This window comes from Penicillium psychrofluorescens (genome assembly GCF_964197705.1).
Source record: "Penicillium psychrofluorescens genome assembly, chromosome: 2".
Lineage (NCBI taxonomy): Eukaryota > Fungi > Ascomycota > Eurotiomycetes > Eurotiales > Aspergillaceae > Penicillium > Penicillium psychrofluorescens.
Window position 1 is genome coordinate 968742 of NC_133440.1, and position 22295 is coordinate 991036.

The 22295-nt window shown below is 51.3% G+C and overlaps 11 protein-coding genes across 11 annotated transcripts; 6 read left to right on the forward strand and 5 right to left on the reverse strand.

The window, feature by feature from the left end:
* Positions 1–223: 223 nt before the first annotated feature.
* On the reverse strand, positions 224–2318 carry PFLUO_LOCUS2577 (glycerol transporter; the record flags this gene model as incomplete). The annotated part of the gene is made up of 4 exons (XM_073779731.1): positions 224–1240; positions 1293–1865; positions 1935–2002; positions 2063–2318. 4 exons carry the CDS (start codon positions 2316–2318, stop codon positions 224–226), a joined length of 1914 nt encoding a protein of 637 aa, XP_073636657.1.
* Positions 2319–3011: 693 nt separating this feature from the next.
* Positions 3012–3645, forward strand: PFLUO_LOCUS2578 (uncharacterized protein; the record flags this gene model as incomplete). Its single annotated transcript, XM_073779732.1, has 5 exons — positions 3012–3026; positions 3124–3154; positions 3257–3269; positions 3331–3376; positions 3466–3645. The coding sequence occupies 5 exons, from the start codon at positions 3012–3014 to the stop codon at positions 3643–3645; spliced, it is 285 nt and encodes a 94-aa protein (XP_073636658.1).
* A 737-nt stretch (positions 3646–4382) lies between these two features.
* Positions 4383–5497, forward strand: PFLUO_LOCUS2579 (uncharacterized protein; the record flags this gene model as incomplete). Its single annotated transcript, XM_073779734.1, has 2 exons — positions 4383–4739; positions 4790–5497. The coding sequence occupies 2 exons, from the start codon at positions 4383–4385 to the stop codon at positions 5495–5497; spliced, it is 1065 nt and encodes a 354-aa protein (XP_073636659.1).
* Positions 5498–6196: 699 nt separating this feature from the next.
* PFLUO_LOCUS2580 (uncharacterized protein) lies at positions 6197–7814 on the reverse strand (the record flags this gene model as incomplete). Its single annotated transcript, XM_073779735.1, has 4 exons — positions 6197–6280; positions 6340–7051; positions 7272–7438; positions 7503–7814. The coding sequence occupies 4 exons, from the start codon at positions 7812–7814 to the stop codon at positions 6197–6199; spliced, it is 1275 nt and encodes a 424-aa protein (XP_073636660.1).
* A 1605-nt stretch (positions 7815–9419) lies between these two features.
* PFLUO_LOCUS2581 (uncharacterized protein) lies at positions 9420–10250 on the reverse strand (the record flags this gene model as incomplete). Its single annotated transcript, XM_073779736.1, has 1 exon — positions 9420–10250. One exon carries the CDS (start codon positions 10248–10250, stop codon positions 9420–9422), a length of 831 nt encoding a protein of 276 aa, XP_073636661.1.
* Positions 10251–11175: 925 nt separating this feature from the next.
* PFLUO_LOCUS2582 (uncharacterized protein) lies at positions 11176–11607 on the reverse strand (the record flags this gene model as incomplete). Its single annotated transcript, XM_073779737.1, has 1 exon — positions 11176–11607. The coding sequence occupies one exon, from the start codon at positions 11605–11607 to the stop codon at positions 11176–11178; it is 432 nt and encodes a 143-aa protein (XP_073636662.1).
* Positions 11608–12291: 684 nt separating this feature from the next.
* Positions 12292–14180, reverse strand: PFLUO_LOCUS2583 (uncharacterized protein; the record flags this gene model as incomplete). The annotated part of the gene is made up of 3 exons (XM_073779738.1): positions 12292–13322; positions 13387–13811; positions 13861–14180. The coding sequence occupies 3 exons, from the start codon at positions 14178–14180 to the stop codon at positions 12292–12294; spliced, it is 1776 nt and encodes a 591-aa protein (XP_073636663.1).
* Positions 14181–15147: 967 nt separating this feature from the next.
* Positions 15148–16338, forward strand: PFLUO_LOCUS2584 (uncharacterized protein; the record flags this gene model as incomplete). Its single annotated transcript, XM_073779739.1, has 3 exons — positions 15148–15225; positions 15285–15793; positions 15864–16338. The coding sequence occupies 3 exons, from the start codon at positions 15148–15150 to the stop codon at positions 16336–16338; spliced, it is 1062 nt and encodes a 353-aa protein (XP_073636664.1).
* Positions 16339–16796: 458 nt separating this feature from the next.
* Positions 16797–17832, forward strand: PFLUO_LOCUS2585 (uncharacterized protein; the record flags this gene model as incomplete). The annotated part of the gene is made up of 3 exons (XM_073779740.1): positions 16797–17105; positions 17168–17262; positions 17310–17832. The coding sequence occupies 3 exons, from the start codon at positions 16797–16799 to the stop codon at positions 17830–17832; spliced, it is 927 nt and encodes a 308-aa protein (XP_073636665.1).
* A 600-nt stretch (positions 17833–18432) lies between these two features.
* Positions 18433–19393, forward strand: PFLUO_LOCUS2586 (subunit B; the record flags this gene model as incomplete). Its single annotated transcript, XM_073779741.1, has 3 exons — positions 18433–18793; positions 18862–19013; positions 19070–19393. The coding sequence occupies 3 exons, from the start codon at positions 18433–18435 to the stop codon at positions 19391–19393; spliced, it is 837 nt and encodes a 278-aa protein (XP_073636666.1).
* A 735-nt stretch (positions 19394–20128) lies between these two features.
* PFLUO_LOCUS2587 (uncharacterized protein) lies at positions 20129–21952 on the forward strand (the record flags this gene model as incomplete). The annotated part of the gene is made up of 5 exons (XM_073779742.1): positions 20129–20339; positions 20392–21266; positions 21326–21436; positions 21502–21668; positions 21778–21952. The coding sequence occupies 5 exons, from the start codon at positions 20129–20131 to the stop codon at positions 21950–21952; spliced, it is 1539 nt and encodes a 512-aa protein (XP_073636667.1).
* Between the last annotated feature and the right edge of the window lie 343 nt (positions 21953–22295).

Here is a 22295-nt window from a genome sequence, read left to right on the forward strand (position 1 = left end):
AGTCAGTGCGGGACAGGACTCTGGCGGCAGGGCTCTTTGTCTGATATGGGAGAGCCTGTTTTAATGACTTATGAACATCATGTACTATACACCTTACTCGGTACTGCCCTCGATTGGCATCTATGACAAAAGAAGAACTTGCCATTTATACTATATTCATTGCAGAGTAGATAGGGCGCAGCTGAGAGCAGTTCAGTTTCTAAGAACGACAATACACAGCTGATCAGCACTTCAAGTTGATGCCCGCGCGCAACTCGCCCTCCCGGATCTCGAACATCACCTGCACTCCGACAAAGAGCACCACACAACACGAGATCAAGTATGCAAGCCCCAAGTACGAGCCAGTCAGACTGGCAAGCAAGTCGTTCAGCCCATCCAGACCGAGCGCAAAGCCGACCAGATTCGCAACCATCATCATGAGGATATTGCCTACACTTCCAACACCACAGAGCACCCGATACGCCGTCGGCCGGGAGCTCCAGCGCTTAGCCGGGAACGCCATGGTAGCCAGCACTTCCGGCAAGACGAACAGCGTAACCAGCCAACCCCACATGAGCAGGCGGAGATCGATGTCGTGCCAGAGCGCAACAAAAGTGAAAACGAGGAGGAAATTACAGATTTTCTGCAGCTTGGCGCCGAGTCCGGACGACGGAGGAGGAGAGCCGGTGGGTTTGCCGTTGGCAGGACGATGGCCACCACCGCCACCACCCAGTGGGACGTAGATGTATCGCACGATCCAGCGGTTGAAGGAACGGTGCCAGCCGCGCCAAAAGGCGAAGGCGGAGTAATTGTTGGACATGCACCGGACCATGTTTTCTGGGGGATCGATGCCGTCGACAAGGGCCCAGAGACGGAAGAATCGCCAGGGGATGAGGAGCTTCAGCCAGATGATGTGGAGGTTGAAGAAGGCGAGCATGCTGAGTTGGCCTGGGGTGAAGATCGACCAGTCCGGGGAAGATTTGGAGATTGCTACTGCGTAGATGTAGTGGAGGATCAGTTCCATGCAGAGCAGGGTGAGGAAGAATCGGATGCCGTAAAGGATGGTGCGGGTGCGAGTGATTGATAGTGGTGTATATCGTTGCTGCGAGACGTAGTCGTTGAATGTGACAATAGGGCCGGCAAGATATAAGGGGGAGTAGAGTAGGTAGGCAACGTAATTGCGCATGTTAAAAGCAGCCGGTTCTGCGGGGATCTTGACGCGATCTCTTTCAGAGAGGGCCGCCGGGTCGAGTTGTTTCTTCTTGGAGAGCCCGGTCAGTTGGGTGGACAACCAGAGAGGGTGGACGACTTACTTTAATTGGACTTGCCGATGGGTAATCGAGACTCCAGTAGTAGTCCATGTTGAAACTGATCAGGCGCAGGAGGGTAACTTTGAAGAGGACCTCCCATCGCGGCATTAACCCTCCAAATCCATCCAGTGTCCGCGCCCACTGCACCAACAGCGTGCCTTGATCTCCCGGTGTTCCGCTACCAGGAGATAGTGCCATTGCAATCGGCTCCAGAGGGTATCCGTGGCATAGCTCGTTGGCGAACAAGGTGCAGATGTTGAAGACCCAAGTGGCAATGGGGACGTAGGACCGCGGGAGATTTTTGGCAATTCGGTAATTAATGTTGAAGATGAAAAGAATCTTCAAAGCAGATAGCCCATGGATGGCCGTCAGAAACACCAACCCAAATCCAAAATCGAATTGCATGCGCTGTTCGAGTTGAGCGTCAAAGGCAGCAGCCGCGGAAGAAGTGGAGGATTGCGCTGAACGATTCGAAAACAGATTATAAACCCGGCGGAGTAGCGGGTGTGCAACGAGGAGCGCTACAAGGTAGGGAATGTTGTCATGAAAGCTCGCATATTGGGCGTCGGAGTTGTCCTAGTCGTGGACGCAGCGCAGGTCAGTCGAGGTTCAGTTGGCAGACTTCGAGGTCATGCCACCACTCACCATCAAACGGCCAGGAACCCAGCCTGGGGACAACAGATGCGAGTACTTGGCATAGACCGGATTGTTCTCTGTAGAGGCAGAGGATCAGCATCCCCATTGCAACCATCTCCGTTCCGATAAACACCCACCGTTCGAAGCATCCACGACCGTCTTGAACATCAATGGAACCATTGTGATGAAGAAGAGGTAGTAGACGAAGAACTCGGGCGTGCGCCAAAGAGGCGCACGCGCGCCCTGAGCGATGGAGTTGGCGCGGGCATCTTTGGCGGCGGGAGGTCGCGTGTCGGCGGCGGTCTGGGCAGACGCAGAGGCGGAGGAAGTGAAGCGAGTGTCAAGGGTGTCGAGCGAGTAGAGCCGCCGCAGCCAGGAAAAGAGGGAGGGCATCTTCTATTATAGACGCAGTGGCATGGCTGGCGCGGCAGGAAGGGGGTTGAAAGTGAAAAGGAAAGAAGCTGGGAGAACCGCGGTTGTTTGTCAGGGGGCTGTCAACTGACGAATCTCACCGTGCAACTAGTAAAATTGTATAGGGTCATAGATTTTTCGACCTGGCTATTTTCTGTCTTCGACCTTTTTTTATCTTTTGTTTTTCGTGTATTACATCTATTTTTTGCATCACTTTGGTTCAGGCAATCAATTGATTCATCCAGCCAGCAGCCCTCATTTTCTCATCAAGCAACCATCCTTCACAAAACAATGGTCAGATGTCATCCTGATTTCTCTCTTCCTACATCCTATTTCATACTTGCGACCCTCCAATATATTCATCTCAACCTGCTTAGAACACTGGAAGGCCACACCGGTTGGGTTTGACGCAAAACTCTCCCCCCGTTGGAGACTGGCGGTGTCTGGGACGCGAATTACCAACCGCCGTGCTGATTTAGTCACAAATAAACAGCGTTCCCAGAGATGTGGTAAATTTGACGAACATTCAATGCTATAGCCACCTTTGGGTAGGCGAGGTTGAGTGTCGTCCTGATTCAAACTTTTGTAAACAACTCCCGGTATAAATCTCTCCGACGCGGTGAAGCGCCACTCGTCATCCACTCCCTCACCTTCTCTCCTTCACTCCCATCCATCATGTCAACCAAACGAGTCAGTAGCTTCCCTCTTTTACTCTTGATACCTGTTCCACCCCCAGTGGTCTTTTAAGGCCATCCGAGATCCCTGCAAGGCTGACACTCGACCGCAGACTGCGTTCAAGGTCCACGGCACCGTGCAAGGTACTGTCCCTCCCCCCTCACAACCAACTAGCTTGATCCATACTATACACTATGCCGGTCTGTAACTGGAAATAATTTCTCTCTTACTGACATTTCCCATAGGTGTCGGATTCCGGTAGGGAACAATCCCCAGACCACCAAGCGATGACATCATCAGTCGATATTGACCATCACAGCGACTTCGTTCAGAAATCTGCCATCAATCTGGGGTTGCATGGCTATGTGAGAAACACGACATGCGGAAGAGTGCGTCGCCCTCTCTTCCCGAGCGTCGGACTGCCTTCGTGATCTGACTGACTAACCGGTTGCAGGTCGAGGGCGAGGCCCAGGGCAGCGGTGAGACCGTGCAGACGTTCCTCCAGCAGATCAACAAGGGCCCCCGGATGGCCCACGTGGACAAGCTGGAGAAGATGGAGATGGAGCCTCGCGAGGACGAGGATCGCTTCCAGGTGCTGAACACCTCCAAGTCTCTGTTTGGCTCGGAGTGTTAGCAATATCCTAAGACAGATAATGGGCCTGAATGGGTGGCCTTGTCGTCTATGGTCATGCGTGTGCGAGCACCAACGCTTTGCAGCACTCTCTCTCTCTCTCCCTCTTTTCACTGGTTCAACGAATACCAGACCCATGTATTTGGTAGCGCACGACATGTTAAAGTTTGGCGAGGCGAACCCCGGAACGATCACGATTCTTGCCCCGGAGCCTTAGCATTTGCTTAATTGAGTCGGTGGTGATGTGTCACGACCGTGGGATAGCTGAGGGTCAGCAATGATGAATGGGGCGGCCGGTCCCCAAAAATAAATGGGTCGAATCAACGATCACCAGGATAGTGTGGGGGTCAGACAGTACGCTATATTTAAATATCCCGAGGCTGAGGATAAGGCTGAGTATACAACAAGGCTAGATTAAAAAACCTTGACCGTGCGCTATACCTATGTAGGTTTCTATACACTCCAGATAGTTTCTACGTACTTCGTATCACAGTCCGGTAAGCTGACCGGCAAGGCATCCCTGCTAGTTCGCCTGTACGATTGAAGTGCCGGGACATGCTGGGAAGCTATTTAAGTCGCGCCTGCCCGTTGAGACACTGCCAGCGGTCTCTTTGTTGTCTCCTTCTTTAAATATTCCCTCTTCCCTGCTCCATCTCTTCCCATCAACATCAATACCGCTCCCCACCACTCGTTCCATCCGTTCTATTACCCCACAGCAATTACCCTTCCCCAATATCAACATGCGTTTCCACGGAGCCGCTATTCCTCTGTTGGGAATGATCTCGTTTGTCTGTGCAGCACCCACTGGAGCCACAGGAGGCCAGACTCAACTGCCGGATGGAATGCCCAGCCCTAGCCTAAAGCAGCTGGCGAAAATCGAGCAGAATGCGCGTGGGACCCTGCCAAACGCCCCTCCTCCGCCTTCTATCAGCCACAAGGGCATCACCAATCTGAAACTGATCGCGTTCAACGAGCTGTTCGAGGTCGCCTACTTCAACGAGCTGCTCCGGAACATCACCAACAACGTCCCTGGCTATACCTTCTCCGACGAACACGACCGCGACTTTGTGATCGAGGCTTTCACGGCTATCCTGGCGGTCAGTGACTATTCCTCACAGACCCTGTTCTATACTGACAAGGCCCACAGCAAGAGGAGCTTCATGCGCTCGACGCAAACGGCGCCTTGAGCCACTTTGGCGTCGACGAGATTCAGCCCTGCCGGTACCAATTCCCCGTCACGGACTTTGAGTCCGCCGTTATTCTGGCTTCCACCTTCACGGACCTGGTTCTGGGCACGCTGCAGGACGTCGTGGAGAGATTCGCCATTGGTAAAGACGTCGGTCTCGCGCGGCAGATTGCCTCGGTCATCGGGCAGGAGGGCGAGCAGCAGGGCTGGTATCGCGTTCTCCAGGGCAAGATCCCAAGCGAGCTTCCCTTCCTGACAACCAGTGATCTGAACTTCGCGTTCACTGCCATCCAAAACTTTGTCGTCCCGGGCAGCTGTCCCAACATCCAGGACATCCCACTGAAGACATTCGAGCCCTTGACCATTGCCACACCTCCTCGTGCCGAGACGCAGAAGATCACCGTTGTTTTCAAAGACCCTGGCTTCAACGACCGAAATGAGCTGTGGATCACCTACATCAACCAGCAGAACCTCCCAATCGTCGAACCCCTGGACATCCTCTCTCAGGCCAATGGCAGCGTAGCTGCCAAGGCACTTTTCCCTTATAATGAGTACGAGATGAACGGCTTTACTATTGCGGCTATCACTAAATGCGTTGGACCCTTCGCCAACGCAGACGAGGTGGCCGAGCACACGATCGCTGGACCGGGTCTCATAATCGTCAACTGATTGACTGCCATGACAGAACCCCTTGTCATTACTAAACATTAGTACGGAGTTGACGGAGCCCTTATCATTACTAAACCGTAGTATGGAGTTGACAGAGACCTGAATACACTATCCTTTTTCGATTCTATATTGCTCCTTACCTGACAGGTACCCATTCCAGTAATTATAGATTCCTCTACGGCTCTGTGAAACAAGTCATCCCAGTTTCCCCAGCCCTGAGCTGCTCATGGAGCATGACATAATCGCAATGGTCTGCGCACTGAGCCGCACCCTGCCCTTGGAGTTTTTCCGGAGTATATCAAGGCAAAAGCCCATTTAGTTCACTCGCGCTATAGGTGGCTATTTCCGTACGGCGACGACTTAGCACTGAAACTGCCTCCGGAGGGCGGCTGCCCGCCCTATCTTATAGAAGGATGCAGAAGATTGGCTATCGTTCATGTACAAAGACACCATCGTCAAAGACCTGATCCGCCATCTGCCCTATATCCAGCCGAACGAGGATCATGGCCACCAGATCTATCCCTATAGCAAAGCCATTGACTTTATGGGTGAGGTGTTAAGGGACTTTCGGTTCTACGGTGTCACTGAGCCACAGGTTGACTACGGGAATACGGCTGGGAAGAATATAACCAGTATATAACAATTTCATTCGTTACAATTCTGCAGCCGCATAATCAAATAAAATTGGGCATGGGGCGCTCAATTATTAAGATTATAAGGAATAGAGTATGGCCAGTTATCAACATTCGGAAGCTGGGACGCGACCTCGATCAGGAAGAGAGCCTGTTCATCAGGTGGTTAGTGCATGGCCCGAGTTAAAATATCGGAAGTGCAGTACTAACCTCTTCCACATAGTCATCGCCATAGGTTTCTGGAGGACTCAGTCCATCTGCATCCAGGATAGGGAGATTGATAAAGTAACCATTCGGCAAAGGATCATACTGCGACGTGAACGCCTTGACCATATCGGTAGGTGAAATATTAGGGAAGTATCCCACGGAGTCGAAGTAGTTGTCCTGAATCCACTCTGCTGCCGTAGCCATAGTGTATAGATCGAGCCCGTAATTCCCAACATCGGATACTCCTGGAACCCCATCATAGCAGCCCCAGGAATAGAAGGGTGAAAACTGTTGGCTGACCATGAAAAAGTAGGCAGTGCTCCCATCGGGTGAACATGCACGAGCACCATTGAGCTTGTCCAGGTCTATATCGCAGGGAGCAATGCCGTTGATATCGTCGGTCCGCTTTGCAATAAAGACGTCTTGCTGAACCCAGGCCGCAGTTACAGCACTCGAGTTAACATACTGTGTGAGTTGGCCGCTGAGGATATTATATTCGTAATTCCCTAACTCCTCGGCGAAGGTGCCATTTCGCATGAGGTATGGGGCACTCGTTGTATAATCATACCAATAATACCCTGAGTCCTGTCCGCTATTATCGGGAACAGCGTTGATTGCATTCTCGACGACCATGAGAGTGGCATTTTGCATTAGCGTAATGGATCGTCCAACCAAGTCTTCCACTGAGCTATAGGTGTCAAGCTCGTTTTGCAAACTATCAAATAGTTAGGATAGATTAAGAGAGGAAAGAAATAAGAGAGGAAAGAAATAAGAGAGGAAAGAAATAAGAGAGGAAAGAAATAAGAGAGGAAAGAAATAAGAGAGGAAAGAAATAAGAGAGGAAAGAAATAAGAGAGGAAAGAAATAAGAGAGGAAAGACGATAAGAGAGGAGAGAAGATAAGAGAGGAGAGAAGATAGAAAAAACCAAACTTACAGCTGGGCGTAGTTTGCTTGCATTGAGCTTTGTGCACCATTTGCAAAAGCAAGAACACCACTTGCGACTCCAGCACCAGCCGAAGCCCCTGCACTTAAAGGCCCTAGAAGACCACTAATTGCGCCTAGGAGACCACCAACCATTGTTAATGTTGCAGATGCGGAGTTCTAGTTAAATAGAAAAGTTAATATAAAATCAATACAATATTGGGTAGGTTAGGGAAGGTCGTACGCCAGACACATCATGAGGTGTAAAAGTTGTGACGATACCCATGACTTGGGTTTGAAAATCATTTGCTTGTTTCTGAAGCGCACCTTGGACGCCTGAATACCAGTCGAAGAGGTTCTCGCAAGCAGAGAGAGCAAAGAAAAGCATCGGCGTCCATTCGGGATTCTGTTTACACGCGTCTGCGTCGCTAAGCGCGCCAAGATGGCACTGCTCACTCCCTACTTCGCAATGTATGTTTGTAAGACTTCCAGTCATGTCCGCTAGGTAGTTCACCCAGTCGGTTCCAGATGAAACATTTGCGCCATCGACCGACATAGGGTAAAAAGAAGACCTAGAGACAGGTTAGGAAAACGAACACGGCGCAAATGACTCTTCACTTTCTTACCAGTATTCCAACCAGTAATCCATTTCATATTTTCGCCAGTTGTCGCGAGTGAATCCATTGTCGCACAGCGCATCCTTGTTTTTTTGTTGCGCCGGGTCGGTAGTCGTTGTCGTCGTCGTCGTCGTCGTCGTCGTCGATAGCATGGATGTTGCGGATGAAAGTGTAGAGCTAAGACAGGGTGTCTTGGTCGAGGCTAGCTTACCAACTTGCTTACCAACTTGCAGAGCGGACGCCTCAAGGGCTAGGTCTACATGTTAGGTGATGTGGTCCTATCCGTGGAGGGCAGAGAAAGTACTAACCGAAAAGGCCCAGCAACGCTGTGTATCTCATTGTAGGAGGAAAGCAGGAAAGAGACTTCTTGAGTAGCGAAATTGACTTGTAGAGTCTTGATATGGGTTCAATTGAAGGAAAATCCCACGCTTTTATATCTATTGATACCATATTAACTGTCCCTCCCGCCGCGGGTTCCAAACCCTTGGCAATCCTTGGCAAGAAAAATGTCGTTCTGCGGAGTATCTCGGTTGATGAGGCGCAGGGTTGGCCTGAATTTGCGTGGACCCTGAAGTCTAATGCAGGTAATAATAGAACTGCGAGTTTCACGTTAACCATCTCTCTACCTGCGCTGTTGGCCTTGATTCCAAGATAGTACACTTTACTTCTGCCTGGTTAGTTACAAGTTCTACTCCTCTCTAAGAGCCTTCTATGTCTTGATGCCTTGCTATAAATGCTTTGCTTAACCATTCACCCTGCAAATTTGTAGAACCTTTTCTTGGAGGCGAATGTCTGACTCGGATCTATCACACAATGCAGGGGTGCAGATGACTATATGCAGGCAGTAGTGTAAGGCGTGCAGACTAATTTCAGATCAAACTCACTGCACACGAATTTTTTTGAACGGCGAGGGTGCAAGACTGTGTTGATAGGCCGTCTATTATGCTGGCCTAGCCGGTGATCTAGCATTCAGATCCTGAGATCCGACACTAGTGATGTAACGCTGGGGCTATTTTCTCGATGAATATTGCTTCATCCAATAGTCAATAGCTCTTGAGACTAACAAGTCGACATGAGGGACGCCTAAGGGACGCCTAAGGGACGAACGTGTAAGGGAACTCAACTATGTGCGTCACTATAAGTATCGTTTCTAGGCATGATCTGTCATCTAGTGAAAATGGGGTAGCTATTGATTCGCCAGATTCGCTAGCAAGTATTAGAGGGGCGAATTGTGGGGTGTAGGCTGGTGGGTCCAGCCCCCGCGAAAACTAGTTATTTTGGAATTGGGCATGTAGCGAGTACGGCCCCAGGTGGTTACGATGTCGTGTGAGCTCGCTATTCTCTTCAGCCAACGGAAAGTGCCACATTCTGCGCCCCCGCTCAACCCGCTGCCCAACTCTAGAATATTCACCACCTAGAACGACTACTGAATCTATAGGTCGCCTAAGTGTGTTTAGAACCGAGTACTTGATGCACTCGGCTTACATTTATGTGTTTTCTTTGTCCAAAATAACAAACTTGAATTGCCTGAATAGAGACTGGATTTACGACTTGATAAAGTCAAGCAAATCTTTGTTGACTTCATCAACATTGATATTGTGAATCGCGTGCGATCCGTCCTTGTAAACTTTTAGCTTGCCTTGAGGCAGAAGCTTTGCTGATTTCAGTCCAGCTGCCTCAATGGGAACAACTTGATCATCATCCCCATGCAGGACCAGTACCGGAATATTGATCTTCTTCAGATCTTCCGTGAAATCGGTCTCCGAGAAGTCCTTGATTGAGTCGTACGCTGATTTGAAACTGGTATTCATCCCCTGCCGCCACCAGCTCCGGATCTGCCCTTCACTTTTCTGAACACCGGGTCGGTTGAAACCAAAGAATGGTCCGCTCGGGACATCCAAGAAGAACTGCGCACGGTCTTTCCGCATCGCTTCTCGGAAAGAATCAAAAACCGACTTATCAGTTCCCTCGGGGTTGGCAGTGGACTTTAACATCTGCGGCGGCACGGCGCCGACAAGGACTGCTTTCTTGAAACGGCCTGTACCGTGCTTTCCAAGGTAATGGGTGACCTCTCCACCTCCATGGGAATGGCCAACCATGACTGCGTCTTTGACTTTCAGGTGTGCAAAAAGCTCCTCGAGGTCGTCGACAAAGGTGTCCATATTGTTTCCGTGCCACGTCTGAGTAGATCGTCCATGTCCACGCCGGTCGTGCGCGATGACCCGGTAGCCGTGATCGGCTAGGTACATCATTTGGTTTTCCCAATTGTCACTGCTCAGGGGCCAACCGTGAGAGAAGGTGACTATAGCGCCTTCGGGGTTGCCCCAGTCCTTGTAGAAGAGCTCGGCTCCATCTCGAAGTTTCAGATGCGGCATGGTTGATAAATAGGTGTGCCTTGCTTGATAATCGGTACTCGATGGGGTTTCAAATTTCAAGAAAATTATTCTTAGGAAGCTGTCTAAAACTTATACTATGTAGAATGGAAAAAAATATATAATATATAAATTAGCGATGTCTTGCTTCCGCTGGCAGCCAAAGCTTCATAGATAGTCCTTTCGTCACCATCACGTCATCCATGCCGCTACGCGATTGAGACATGATCGGCCAGTTATAGTCTCGGCTCCTTCGAGAAGATCATTCGTCTGTCTCGTGAGTAGTGAAATATGTGATGTATGAACAGTAGTCTATCTGAGACGATACAGAGGTACAATGTATGTGCGACTATATACATAGGATAATGTCTGACGGTCCGGGCTGCGGTCGCTTTTGTGAGGGCGCTCAGGCTCTGGCTCACTAAGTAGATGTCAGTACGGGCTCCAGCGAATAGAGACCCTTTTAAATTTTTTTTTTTTTTTCGTTTTATATTTTCTTATCTCTTATAATTTTAATAGCTTATACGATAGGCTAACTTATTAAGTAACCCATTAGGGTATTTAGGTATACTACAACATAATCTAATAAATTTTTATATAACGTATTTCGTATAAGACTAGCATAGAGTACTATCGCCGGCGCGCCGTTAGCGATTAGAGAAATGCATTATTCAGAAACGGCATGCTATATCGACTAAAAACAACATCAGCTACATCAAGAAAAAATAGACCAGGTAGATAATTATCGCACATTGTTTTTTAACCTTGCATTAACAAAAAGCCAGGCATTGCTTTTAAAAGCTTACAAAGCTTCTAGGGATACTCCGTCAATAGGGTTGTATGCCGTGGAATATTATCTTGTCCCTAGTGAGCATAGTTGGGATAATAGATGTTCTCTCCATAGGTCTGAATTCGCGGCGGGAATTTGCTAAAATCCAGCCTTCGGCTGTTGACTATCATCACCGGCGTCCACGTCGACATCAGGGTCTATAACACATACACCACCCTTAATCGCGTCACTTGCGTCTCTCTTAAGCCGATCCGCGTCAATCCCAGCTTTCCGTAAGTCCTCCAATGATTCCTCAGCCTCTTCGTGTAGACCTTGCCTCTCGAGATTAAAATAGAGCACCATGTAGGAATCGTCCATAATAGAACAGAGACGATCAGAAGCAATAGCTACGACCTTGCCCTCCGGATACTTGAGATAGTACCCGCCATTTTCAGGGCCGACGAGTGTTCCTAAGTTGGCATTCTGGATCCGGGCGAATGCAGGCTTTGTTTTGGCGATCTCGGCGTTTGGAGGAATAGGCGATCTGTATCTTGTGGTGGTGGTTGCGGCCAAGTTATTCAGGCTCGACATTGTTCATAGGGAGGACAAAGATTGCTGGGGTATTGAGAGATGACTTGGAGGACCACGTCGATTGATTGAAGGACTCTAGTACTGTAAGACGGGGTTGAACGAAGACTGCTTGCGGCGGGAGGGAGAGAGTCGTTGAGCGATCGGGATCAAGAGTTCTGTGCCCGAGCAGTTTGCCCGTTCGGATAGAAAAGTGACCTTGGTGCCACGGACCCTTACTGTATTATAACAATGAGTCATGTGCTGTTGTCTTGCTGGTGCGACCTGTAGGGAAGGAGAGGTCATCAAGAGAGTAACCAGAATAGGGTTAGTGGATTTTAAATCAAAGCTTGGGAAACAAGCCGTGAGTAATGTAGTAAACTGATTGGAAATAATAATCTAGCGTCAGAAAATAACCCGACAGCATTACCTGAATTTCGAGGACAAATAGCAACACAGATGCCATCTAATGTGTTTCATTTTGGAACGCCTAGATTGCGCACGCTCCTCATCCATGGTCAAGCAGATACTGGAACCCAATCAGAAGTCCAACATTGTGCAGGGCCGATACAGGTGCTCAGTTTTACTGAGGGAGCGAGCAGTGAGCACTACATAGAAAGAGCAAGTCACGGGGCACCAGATATTATTCTGTGTATATGCAAGAAATGATCACGCCCTCTATACCAATGACCCACTCAACTGGCCCTCTTACATGATAACGGGGAGGTTGCGCTCCAGGTAGCCACGCCATTCCGGAAGGGTGCGCTGCCACTTCGTACCCGACGTTTTCTGAAGATCTTCAATGGCACTAGCATACTTGATCAATGTCGGTTCTGAGAAGGCCGTGTTCATGATCCCGAGACCGTACGGCATACCGGACACCTTTTCAGTACCGGCAGGCACCGTAATAACAGGATACCCAGCCTGGGCGGCGATTTGAATACTCTGGGCAACATCCGGGGGCACCAACAGGCCCTCCAGAGTGCCGTTCTTGTACTTCAACGCGGCGTCAATGCCCTCCTCGCGGGTTGTGCGTTGGCAGAACTCCAGCGCCTGGAAGTAAGTCTCGTTCATGATCCCCTTGCTATTCAGGGATGCGATTAGGCCGTCCTGGCCGGAGCCAAAAGCAGGGTGGATGCCGGGGTAGCCGCCCTCCGAGCCGTAGTTGTCGATGTTGTACTGGACCAGATCCTCGACGGATTTGATGTTGGTGTTGTTCACGTCGGCTAGGTAGTCGCGCAGATTATTGTAGAAGTCGACTTTGATGTACGAGTACTCGGACTCATTGGCGTATCCGCGAGTGGAGCCGTAGTCCCAGTTCCAGCCGTCAGGGGAGACGATTTCCTTGTAGTGCGGGAGCTCGGTGCCGTTGATGACTGTCGCTCCAGCTTCCTTGATCAGATCCACCAGTTCAATGAGTTGTGCGATCTGGTCTGCGTCACCAAGAGCCCAGAAAGATTTCCATGGCAGACCGAAGACGGCGCCCTTTAGAGCATCTTTGTTCGCGAGGAACTGCGTGTAGCCGCCTTGCGGCGTCTGGCCCTGTTGTGCAAGGGTGTAGTTATCACGAGCATCGACACCGTAGATGGCATCAAGTGCGTAGACGGCGTCACGAACAGTCTTTCCGAATGTACCAATGGTATCCTGGTGCAAGGACTCTGGGATGACGCCTGCACGGGAGGTCAAGCCGACGGTGGGCTTGATGCCCACAACAGCGTTTCGCTGGGCGGGGTTGATGACTAGAACGTTGTTAATAAGGATGGTATATCAGACAGAGTCATTATTACGGGTCAGACATGCCACTTCCGTCGGTTTCAGTTCCCAGGGCAAATGGAACCAGGTTAGCACCAACAGCAACACCGGGACCCGTGCTGCTGCCGCCAGGATTGACGTTGAAGTTGTACGCGCTACGGCACTGGCCGCCACGGCCCGAGAAGCCCTCGGAGTAGTTATTGGAGCGCATATCGGCCCACTCGCTTAACGCGCCCTTCCCAAGAAGCAGCGCGCCGGCCTTGCGGAGACTGTGGACAACGTGAGAATCCCGGGGCACGACGTTGCCCAGAAGTGCCCAGCTGCCGGCGGTAGTCTCCATGCGGTCCTTTGTGGCGATATTGTCTTTCACAATGAAGGGAATTCCATGGAGGGGACCACGAATCTTCCCCTGGACGCGCTCATCATCAAGCTTTTGAGCGATGGAGAATGCATCCGGGTTGAACTGCAGGATTGCGCTGGATGCTGTTAGGGTTGCGAACTGAAGCATCCAAGAATCCAACGTACTTGAGATAAGGCTGAGTCTGCGAAATACGGTCTAGGTAGCACGCCAGGAGATCCACGCTGGTGAAAGTCCTCTTGCCAAGCTGCTCCTGGATATCATCGATGCTGGCTTCCTCAAGCGTGAACCCATGGCAACGTGGCACGGGGAATAGCGAGGAGCCTGGGGAGCCCAGACGAGGAAAGTCAAAGGCATAGGGGTCTGTCAGAATCTGCGAGGCAACGAGACTGTCCACTTCGCCCTCGCTGTGATTTTGCGGGACCCCAACCGCAGCACCTGGCAATGCCAGGCCCACGACCAGCGCCCGAAGCAAGCAAGGGATCATGATGCAATGAACTGATGTTCAAGACGGAAACCCCCCACCCAACCACGTGGATGATGTTATTCGTCGAGGACGATCGCAGGGCAGGGAGTGTTGAGTCAGATACTCTGCCAAGAAGTTCGCGGTCGAGGCTAATGATCCATCATTCCAAGATGAGAGAGGCCCACATGATGATCTCGGGACGATCCTCCAGTTCTTTGTATCTCCAGCGACCGCGATCAATTGCGCCCACGAATCCGCAAAACAGTCGGAGAAGATTCCCTCCTGCCTAAAGACTTCGCACGTAGCTGTAAAAATGTAGTTCGTCCTGCAGAGCCAGTTACCACGGTTGAAACCGCGGAGTCTATCCGATCTACTCGCTCGATCTCAGCCGAATCTCAGATCCACCGACCCGGGATAACCGCACGGGCTCATCCGAAAAGGTTTCGCCATGAAATGACATCCGGCATACCTACCCGTTCCGTATGGTCATGACATCTGCCGCGACCTGGAGCGCCGAGATTTTCTGGCTTACTGAGCCACGAACTACGGTTCGCTAAGATCCAGGTTCAACATTGGATCATAGATTGTCTTCACCGGTACCTCCTCGGTCACCCTCCGGGGGTTCTTCGAAGTGCTATGCTGTGATATTGTTGATAACGGTGGGTCATTTCCATGAGGTTGGGGGGAAAAAAAGCCCCACTTCGACCTTTTGCTCTTTCGGCGCTTCTACTCTTGGCTTTGATCATGGATGGTTATAGATAGATGAGAGAAAGAAACGTAGAAGAAAGGTAAAGAATAGATTTTGCTGCTGGTCACTTTTTGTTATGTTGAGCATGAGTATCCTGTAATGTCCATCCCCGCCGATATTCTCGCCGCAAAAGCAGCGGGGAGGATTCCTGATAATATCTCGCTCGAGTATCTGGCACAGTCCCGCGATGGGCCAGCGATTGCGGGAATTATCTTCATGGCCTGCCTCACGGGTGTTCTAATGAGTGTGCGGCTTTATGCTCGGATATTTCTTGTTAAGAGACTGGGCCTGGACGACGCATTGGCTACGTTTACTCTGGTCTGTCGATCTAAAATTAACGCCCTAAGAAAGAGCGACGCTAATAGTGCTCCTAACAGACAATCTACCTCGCTTTCGTGGCCCTCTCCATCGTCCTCATCAACCTTGGAAGCGGCCGACATACGATGTACATCCGGCATGTCCTAACAATGGCCATAGTCCGCAAAAGTGAACTCCTCGATTACGTCGCACATATCCTGTACACGACTACACTCTTTACATGCCGACTCTCCGGTCTAGCCTTCTACCATCGGCTCAGCCCGCCATCCAGCAGACTGCGACAGGCCGTCATCGTCGCAGTACCGTTGCTTTTCGCCGCATACCTGCCCCAGTTCTTTCTTCTGCTGTTCCACTGCCTTCCCGTGACGGGTCTGTGGCCTTATGCATGGCAGCATGAGGTCACGGGCTATAAATGTCTCTCGTGGGGATTGGTATACTCGGTGAACTCGGGTGTCTCGCTAGCCAGCGATATTCTGATGTTTATCATCCCCGTTATCCTCATCAAGCAGCTTCATATGTCCAGGGAGAAAAAGATCAAACTTTCCTTTGTCATGTTCCCGGGTGTTCTGTTCGTCCACCCCCTTCCTGTTACTCCATTCCATTCCTTCGCGACGGAAACTAATCCGATCCCACCCCAGTGTCATCGCCATCTCCGCCATCCGCATCTTGCTCGTGGTTATAGGCCAATGGACCTCCGACGGTAGCTGGGTTTACTGTCCTATGCTATGCATCGAAAATGCCGAGATCGCAGGCACGCTGATTGCGCTATCAGTGCCGGCTCTCAAACCCATGTTCACGAATGTGTCCTCCCGATTAACAGAGTACACTTCTGGCAATACGCGCTCGCGGTCTACGCGGTTGAAAGACCGCTCCATACCTATGAGCGCCGTCGGGTTTAATACCCGTGACAGCAAGCAACTGCTGTACTGGTCGATGCATGGTCGTGACGATTATGAGATGATGGCCCCTGAAATCTCGGCTGCGCCCGATCAGAGGTCGTCGTCAACGTTGGATACAGAGAAGGATCCTGGCATTAGGGTTACTAATGAGGTTGATATCTCGATGGTAGAGAGGGCTTTATCCAGATCACCACGGGAGTCTGTGCTTCATTAGGTTGATTCTGATGAGTTCAACATCAGGGTACAAGTGATAGAACTTGGTTTATTTATTTGCAAAGAATATTTCCGCACAAGATCTGTGGGTTGTGTAGACGTTGATGATATCCTAGGTTCGGTACATGCAGCCTTGTCTGAAGCCCACGGCCAATTCGCCCGTTGTTGTCGGGTTTCGGGGCTCGATAAAAACCGAGGCGAGTCACAGCCATGTTAATTACCAAATAGGTAGATGAAAAGGAAGCTAATGGACTGATGACGGTTCATTTCGCTGCATTTGGACCCACTGCTGACCAACACCGTGCTTACCAACGTGGCTTTTGGATCTATTGCGTGCGACCAGTATAAACCTGGTAGGAGGAATTAAAAGAAATGGCCGCTCCGTGCTATTGGTGGAATTACCTATTGGTCGTGGTTTACTTCGCAGCGTTCCCTAAACCTAATTATATACTCGCAACCATGACACTCAAGTACCTCATCACTGGCGCCACCGGCGGACTGGGCGCAGGAGTACTCTCGTACTTGGTAGCCAATGTCCCATCCTCAGAATACGCCGCAGCATCCTCTCAGGAAACAAATCGCAAGCAATTCGAAGACCGCGGTATTGCCTTCCGGGTAGTCAACTACGATCACCCACAGAGCATGGAGACGTCCTTCCAGGACGTGGAGAACCTCTTTTTCGTCAGCACAAATACCTTTGATGTCGAGAAACGGCGCAAGCAGCACCAGAGCTTCGTCAATGCGGCGAAGAAGGCTGGTGTGAAACACGTAGGTTCTTCTTGAACCGGTGATCGATCAAGCGTCATGGTTAGCTGACATATGTTCGCTAGGTGTGGTATACATCTCTCGCGTTTGGCGGCCTCCGCTCAGACTCCAAAGCCGACGTGCAGCAGGCGCATCTGATGACGGAGCAGATGCTGAGAGAGTAAGTTGTCCTCGGCCCATCGCGCAGCAGACATTGACACCAGGCAGTTCCGGCGTTACCTTCACCTCCATCCGGGAGGGTGTATACACCGAAGCCTTCCCCGTCTTCCTGGGCTGGTATCCCAGCACATCAACCGTGTACCTCCCCTCGGACGGGCCCGTCGCATTCACCCTGCGGTCGGAACTTGGCGAAGCCAGCGCTCGCCTGATGATCCAGGGCGGTCATGAAAAGGAGATTGTGCTTCTGACGGCGCAAGAAACCATCACCTTCACCCAGATCGTGGACGTGATCAATGAGACCACGGGCCGACAGGTTCAAGTGAAGATTGTTCCACCGCAGGAGTTTGTCCGGCTGACGGCGGTCAAAGATGAGGGTGGAAAACCAGCGGCGTTCTTTGAGAAATTGGTATCGTGGTACGAGGCCATTTCCCAGGGTGATACAGGCACCATCCATCCGCTCATAGCGGATGTGCTGGGCCGGCAGCCAGTGCCGCCGAGCGAGGCTATTCGGGCACTATTGAAGGACAACCGGGATTATGAGTGGCATCAGAACTATATCAACCGGGGGTGAGTGTGTGTCAGAGAGAGTGTCGGGACTGTGGCTGGAGTGTATAGAGGTACCGTCATACTATGTGGAAGAGGTACAGGATCACAGGCAACGATTCGGCAGATCGGCTGGGTTCTGTTGGTGCCTGAGGCATAAACCGCAATTGGGACCGAGTAGGTCAACACAACCTAAATCCTCCTATTGAGAAAATCAAGATTGGGCCAATGAAGACCATCATTGAATTTTATCAATGATTTCAGCATGATAATCGAATATAACTATACGGCGTGGCTCTCCCGATCCTGCCGGCTTTTCGCACAGCCGTGTTGGCCCGAATCCGGTTGTTCGTTGTGACAATTGGATCCCCCGTGATTGGCTGGGACGGCTGAGTCAGCCCTTTTCGCCGCCAGACCCGAGGTTGTTACTGACAGCACAACGCAACTCCTTGACTTCATTATTTTCGTTGGTCGTGAGGCTCTTGTTCCCCCTGCGAACTGCACCTGCGTGCCTTCTTCCTTGGTCCATCTCCTCTCCCAGTCCCACCCTCTGCTGTCGTCCCGTGCGATCAGTTGTCCCTAACCCGGTCGCGGCCCGTGATTTGCACACCCTCCGTCCCGAATCGCCATGGCCTCCCTTCGCACCACCTCCCGCCTCTTCGCGGCTTCGCGGCCGATGTTCCGCCCCGCGGCCCTGGCTCGTACCTATGCCACCGTCGATGCCAGCACCGTGGACCCCAATGCCTCCAAGCAACCCGCGATGAAGACCTTTAAGATCTACCGCTGGAACCCCGACAAGCCGTCCGAGAAGCCGCAGATGCAGAGCTACGATCTGGACCTGAACAAGACCGGCCCCATGATGCTCGATGCGCTCATCCGGATAAAGAACGAGCTCGATCCTACCCTCACCTTCCGGAGGAGTTGCCGTGAAGGCATTTGCGGCAGCTGCGCCATGAACATCGACGGCGTCAACACTCTGGCCTGCTTGTGTATGTGTTTTTTTTTTCCGCAGTGGTCGTGCTCATCAATAGTAGCCATTACTGACAGTCATATCCAGGCCGCATCCCCACCGAGACCACACAGGAGTCGCGCATCTACCCGTTGCCTCACACCTACGTGGTCAAGGACCTGGTCCCCGATCTTACCCACTTCTACAAGCAATACAAGTCGATCAAACCATATCTGCAGAATGATACCCCCACCCCGGATGTGAGTATTAACCCCTGTGTGTATCTAAATGACACCGATGATTGACTTCGGTGCAGGGTCTGGAGAACCGCCAAAGTCCCGAGGAGCGCCGCAAGCTCGACGGTCTGTACGAGTGCATCCTGTGCGCCTGCTGCTCGACATCCTGCCCGTCCTACTGGTGGAACAGCGAGGAGTACCTGGGCCCCGCCATCCTGCTCCAGTCGTACCGCTGGCTGGCCGATTCGCGTGACGAGAAGACCGCCGAGCGCAAGCAGGCCCTCGACAACAGCATGAGCGTGTACCGCTGCCACACCATCCTGAACTGCACACGGACCTGCCCCAAGGGCCTGAACCCCGGTCACGCCATTGCTGAGGTCAAGAAGATGCTGGCCTCGCACTAGACATAACCTCAAAAAGATGGAGTGGCATGGGTTCCTCTTTCTCTCCCACCCGCTATTATGTCTTCGCCAGTCGCTATTTCGTCTGTTCTTTTTGTGTCTCTACTTTTCCCGAAGATTTGTTTTCACGGATGTTTCAATAGGTGTAAATTGAGGACCTTTCCTTTGTTCCACATGATTCCAGTATAACTTTTTCTTATCGTCTGATCCGGATTTTCGATTTTCGATTCACCTAGTATCTTTTTCCACGCCAGGAGTTCATCTGTTGGCATTTCCTTTTTCATTATGTTTAGTTTTCCTCCAGTAATTGTTGGGTGGCTGTTCCATCTGCTGTACGTGATGCCGCAGCTGTTGGCATCTCGACCACCGTCCGAGCACCTGATTGGGGCTCGTGGCCGCCACCATTCGATCGAGTGACCTGTGCCCGAGCTGATGCTTTTTCTGAATCGTCCAGTTCTCCCAGTAGTATGGTTCGCTCACTCCATTGGCGCTTAGGATGCAGTTGCGTCCGTCGTCGGTGGAGGGACACGGCTTAGGTGGCATAGTATAGGGAGGGATCGGGTGTGATATCGAGTACAGCAGAAACGAGCACACCCAGCAACAACAGGCGTTCTTGTCCTCACGCCATGGCCCTCTTCCTTTTCACTTTCTTCCTCTTCCCACCTTGAAGCTGCCTCTTTCGCCTCAAGCTGCGTCTATCTTTTCCTCTTGCTCTCCCCTCCCCTCGATATCGCCAAAATGAACTCCGCCGTGCTGTGCATAGTTCTGGTGATAGCCCTGCTGCTGTACCTGCTCGTACGCTCCATTGCCTATCGCCTGATTGCACACCCGCTGGCCAACTTCCCCGGTCCCAAACTTGCTGCAGCAACCTTTCTGTATGAATTCTACTACGACGTCCTGAAGGGGGGAATGTATCTTTGGGAAATCGAGCGTATGCATGAGACCTACGGTGAGAATGACAGTCCTCGCTCAACAAACTATTTTGAACTAATGTTCCCCAGGTCCCATTGTACGCATCAATCCCCGAGAACTGCACATCAAAGACCCATACTTCTACGAGGACATCCACGCCGGCGGTTCTCATAAACGAGCCAAAGACCCCAAGTACGCCATGGCCTACGGCTCCCCGAACTCGCTCGTTCAGACTATCCACCACGACCACCATCGGCTGCGCCGCAGCTTCCTGAACAACTACTTCTCGCGCCGCTCGGTTGCAAGTCTGACGCCGTACATCCACGACAAAGTCGACCAGCTTATCCACCGCTTTGAAAAGGCTTTTAACAACGACACCGTGCTGCACCTCCAGCTGGATTTCGCGGCTCTGACTGCCGACGTGATCACGCACTACTCCTACGGCTGGAGCTACGGATACCTGGAGAATGAGAGTAGTGCCCGCAGCAACGATCTCGTTGATGCGGTCAACGGCGTCATGTTGATGTTTCATGTTAATCGCTTCATGCCGTTCCTGATCACGGTTTTCCGTGCGGCGCCGCCGGCCCTGCTGCGCTGGTTGCAGCCGAACATGGCTGATTTGTTTGATTTGAAAGCGAGACTGCGTCAGCAGGCAATGGATACAATCCAGAAAAAGATGGTGGAGAAGCTGGATGTTGATGCTGGAGGTGGCAGTACCATATTTGACTCGCTGATTAGTTCGGATGTCCCCGCGCAGGAGAGAACGCTGGACCGGTTGGAGGATGAATCTGCTTTGCTTTTGGCTGCTGGTACGGAGACCACGGCTAGAGCTATCACGGTTGCCATGTTTCATCTGATGAGTCGTCCGGAGCTCATGCGTACGCTGCGCGAGGAGCTGAAGACAGTGCTGTCGACGCCTACCTCCAAGGCCTCGTGGGCTGATCTGGAGAAACTGCCGTACCTGGTAAGTTTTGGAACTGATCCCACGGTCACGGAGAATGCCGAACTCACTGTTTCGCATAGACTGGAGTTGTGAACGAAGGCCTGCGTCTGGCACACGGCATGACCGCTCGTCTGGCGCGCATTTCGCCGACCGACCCTCTCTTCTACAAGGACTGGGTCATACCTGCAGGTGTAAGTACCAGCCATAGCGGTGTATGCAGTGTAGGTCAAGTAGGCTGACTTGTTTATTGCCTTAGACACCCGTCAGCCAGTCCAATTACTTCGTACACATGGACTCGACCCTATTCCCTGAGCCGGACACATTTGATCCCAAGCGCTGGGTTCGCGCAGCAGAGAAAGGTGAGTATCTGAGTCGATTTATTGTCGCGTTCACCAAAGGCAGTCGGCAGTGTCTCGGAATCAAGTAAGTCCTTCCATCGCATCCCTCACTCAGATCCCCTGCTTCGGAAGAAAGACCCCCTTCCAAACCTGGAATGTTCTCGTTTCTGCATAGAGCATTAACAGAGAGAAAGTCTCGCCTACGCGGAAATCTACCTCGCTCTAGCGCACATCGTGCGCAGATTCGACTTTGCGCCGTATGACACGACCGTTGCGAATATTAGTGTTTGGCGTGAACTGGGGATTGGATACCCGAAGGAGGGTCGCTTTGGGGTTCGGGCGACTGTGTCGGCGATTGTAGAGGAGTGAGCGTCCTAGATGATTGGGTCATGTTGTTCCGGTACGGCGATTTGGACGAAATTTCGACTATTTGGATGGGTTTTTGTAGTGATCTAGTATGATGAGATTATCTATTTCGCAGTCTGTGATGTGGTGTTGGTTTATTATCTTGGGGATATGTCGAGTGAGTTGATACAGGCACGCTACATAGTAAATGCTGGTTAATTGCATCGTTTGAATATTTTTTAAAAGTACAGTCTCAAATTTGTATTGTCGGTTTGGTCATGGTTGGTGGCGATATATATGGAGTCTGTGAGGTTGAGTTAGGGTTACTGCCCAAGATATATATCGGCCTATCCTACGGTTCACAACT